This window comes from Habropoda laboriosa, unplaced genomic scaffold, assembly GCF_001263275.1.
Source record: "Habropoda laboriosa isolate 0110345459 unplaced genomic scaffold, ASM126327v1 scaffold67, whole genome shotgun sequence".
Taxonomy (NCBI): Eukaryota; Metazoa; Arthropoda; class Insecta; order Hymenoptera; family Apidae; genus Habropoda; species Habropoda laboriosa.
Genome location: NW_017100242.1, coordinates 4519465 through 4521949, shown reverse-complemented (window position 1 = coordinate 4521949; position 2485 = coordinate 4519465). Strand labels below are relative to the sequence as shown.

At 34.5% G+C, this 2485-nt stretch overlaps 1 protein-coding gene across 1 annotated transcript in view; it reads left to right on the top strand.

Moving 5' to 3' along the window:
- LOC108571982 (gonadotropin-releasing hormone II receptor) overlaps window positions 1-2485 on the top strand; it is a 5568-nt gene that overhangs the window by 1117 nt on the left and 1966 nt on the right. Inside the window, exons 2-3 of the mRNA XM_017934151.1 lie at window positions 207-493; window positions 1742-1890. Of these exons, the coding sequence (XP_017789640.1) occupies window positions 236-493; window positions 1742-1890 (407 nt within the window). The 5' untranslated portion in view covers window positions 207-235. The remainder of the gene's footprint in view (window positions 1-206; window positions 494-1741; window positions 1891-2485) is intronic.

The following is a 2485-nucleotide window of genomic DNA, read 5'->3' as shown; positions in this document are numbered from 1 at the left end:
AAAACCATTATGTAGTCGCTATAATAATACCTTGGATCTCCTTCACATTCCACAACTTTATCCAATTTTTTGTTTATTTTTGTGAAATCATTATGTAGTCGCTATAATAATTCCTTGGATCTTCGTTAAAACATTTTTCACTTTCGTCACAAACTTACGGGATGACCCTAATAATCAGTGAAAAATTAATCCGTCTGCCAATGTAGCTTCTCTAAAAATCCCTATAAGACACACCATGATGGGGAACAATACGAAAATAGACTCGTCCTCGGGATTACCCAATTGTTCACGGGTGAACGCCACCTACCACGCGGGGTCTGAAATTGACATGTGTTTCAACGCGGGCCATGTTGTTAGTATCGTCGTCTATAGCATTTTATTGGTGGTGTCTGCTATTGGGAACACGACGGTTCTATTAATTGTATGTCGTAAGCGTGCATCCAAATCAAGGATACACACGATGTTGATGCATCTAGCGATTGCTGATCTACTTGTAAGTATGTTTTTTTTTTGTTGTTTCTTTTAGCGTAACTTATCTTAATTGCACATTATATCTTATCGTAACATGATTTAATTCAATTAACAAATTCTTCTGTAAAATGCAAGAATATTCACTTTTCCGCACTTTGTTTTTTCATTTCTTTTCTTTATCTTTCTGTTAGTTAGCATTATTCGGCGCGTTCCCTTTCATCTTATCAGTCTCCCAGAGATATGCAATTCCTAGAGTTTTATGCAACTACTAGATCTACGAAATAAAATGAAAAATGATAGTGCGCTTTACACCCCGATTTTTCCTTCGATTAGCACAAATACCACGTTAAAGGATAAATCAGAAAAATAGAGAAGGAATGATAAGTAGTAGTAATTAAATACGTAACATTGAATTTTTCATGTAAAGTTTGGTAAAAGTAATATTAATCGTCACAATCTATAGAACGACTAAACTAACGAAATTAGTGGTTGGCCGTGATCCGAAAAAATTAAACAGAAAATTTTGAAATTCTTGAATTCATCACTCAAAGCAGGTGATCCTTCAACATCAATAACAGTATAACACCGCATCACCTACTTACTTCAAGCGTGGGCAACCTTTCCTGATTCTAGGGCCAAACTATCATTCTCTTCCCAAGTCAATGGCCAAACTAATTACGCCTAACCTAAAAAACTAATAAAATGTTTAATTACACCTGATAAATTAATCAAATTTTACGACAAGTATGTACTAATATATTAGCGTTTCCTACTATATTTCGCGGTTTCAGGTATCCGCGAAAAATCTTGGAACCTATCTCTGCGGTTACGGGTGTTTCACTCTAGTTGATGGCCGTACAGTAATACAGACCTGGTGCAACTCCTACAAGGGGAAACTTTGTTTTTGTATTAAGAAGGCTTCGACAGACTAGGAGGAGTATGAAGAGTTTGCGAGTTGTATAATGTTTTTTCATTATACGGCCATAAAATTTTCGGCCAATTGAATAATCTCAGTTTCTTCAAATTTTCATACTCTGAATTTTTGAGAAATAGAAATTTTTAGAAGTACACGTTCAAAATTAATTTATGTAATTCTTCATTTTTGCGAATTTTGAAAAATTTTGAAAAAAAAGGAACAATTCACGATTTTTCGACCCCGAAATACCGAGCTTAGTTCTCTTAAACACTCCGTGGAAATAATAAACTTGTTTTTTTCATTTGTGCACCTTGTTACGTAGAATATAACTGAACAAATAAAAACGATTTCCAGGTTACTTTTTTAATAATGCCACTCGAGATTGGTTGGGCGATTACTGTTTCCTGGAAAGCAGGAGACGCCATGTGTCGAATCATGGCTTTCTTTAGAATGTTCGGTCTGTACTTATCATCTTTCATTCTGGTATGCATAAGTATGGACAGGTCAGTATAATTTTTTAAATTAATTTCATTCTTTAGCTCTTTCTCGTATCACTTTAACCCTTCTGATGCCATTACTTTTAACCACTTCTATTAGTGGGCATTGGAAGCATCGAGCTGAATTTAATCGAAAAAATTGTACTGACCATCACAACGAAATTATAAAGTTGAGCAAATTTTATATATTTTATTATATCCGACTAATCGGAGGTCTACAGGAGCCGATGATCTTTACATTTTATATTCGAAATATTAACTTACGAAAAAGTATATCAATTTTAATGAATTTTTCTAGCAAATCTAAAAATGGAAACGAGTAGATTTATATCTAAACGTTTATAGTTTATGGTTTGCGTTATTTTTACAGCCCTGCCCTCTGACCCGTCAATTGCATATGTTTCACATCGGATTTTGTTAATCAGATACCAACTATCCAACAGAAATTATCCTTGATTCGATATTTTTTTCCTCGAATTCCCTTAAGCTGACGTTACCGACATCTAGTCTCGGTAATTCCCCGCCACCTGCCTTAAATCGCGTTCAATTAAGAAAGTGTTATTGCATTCTCTTTTGTATGTACTCTTAAGACTCTCGATCT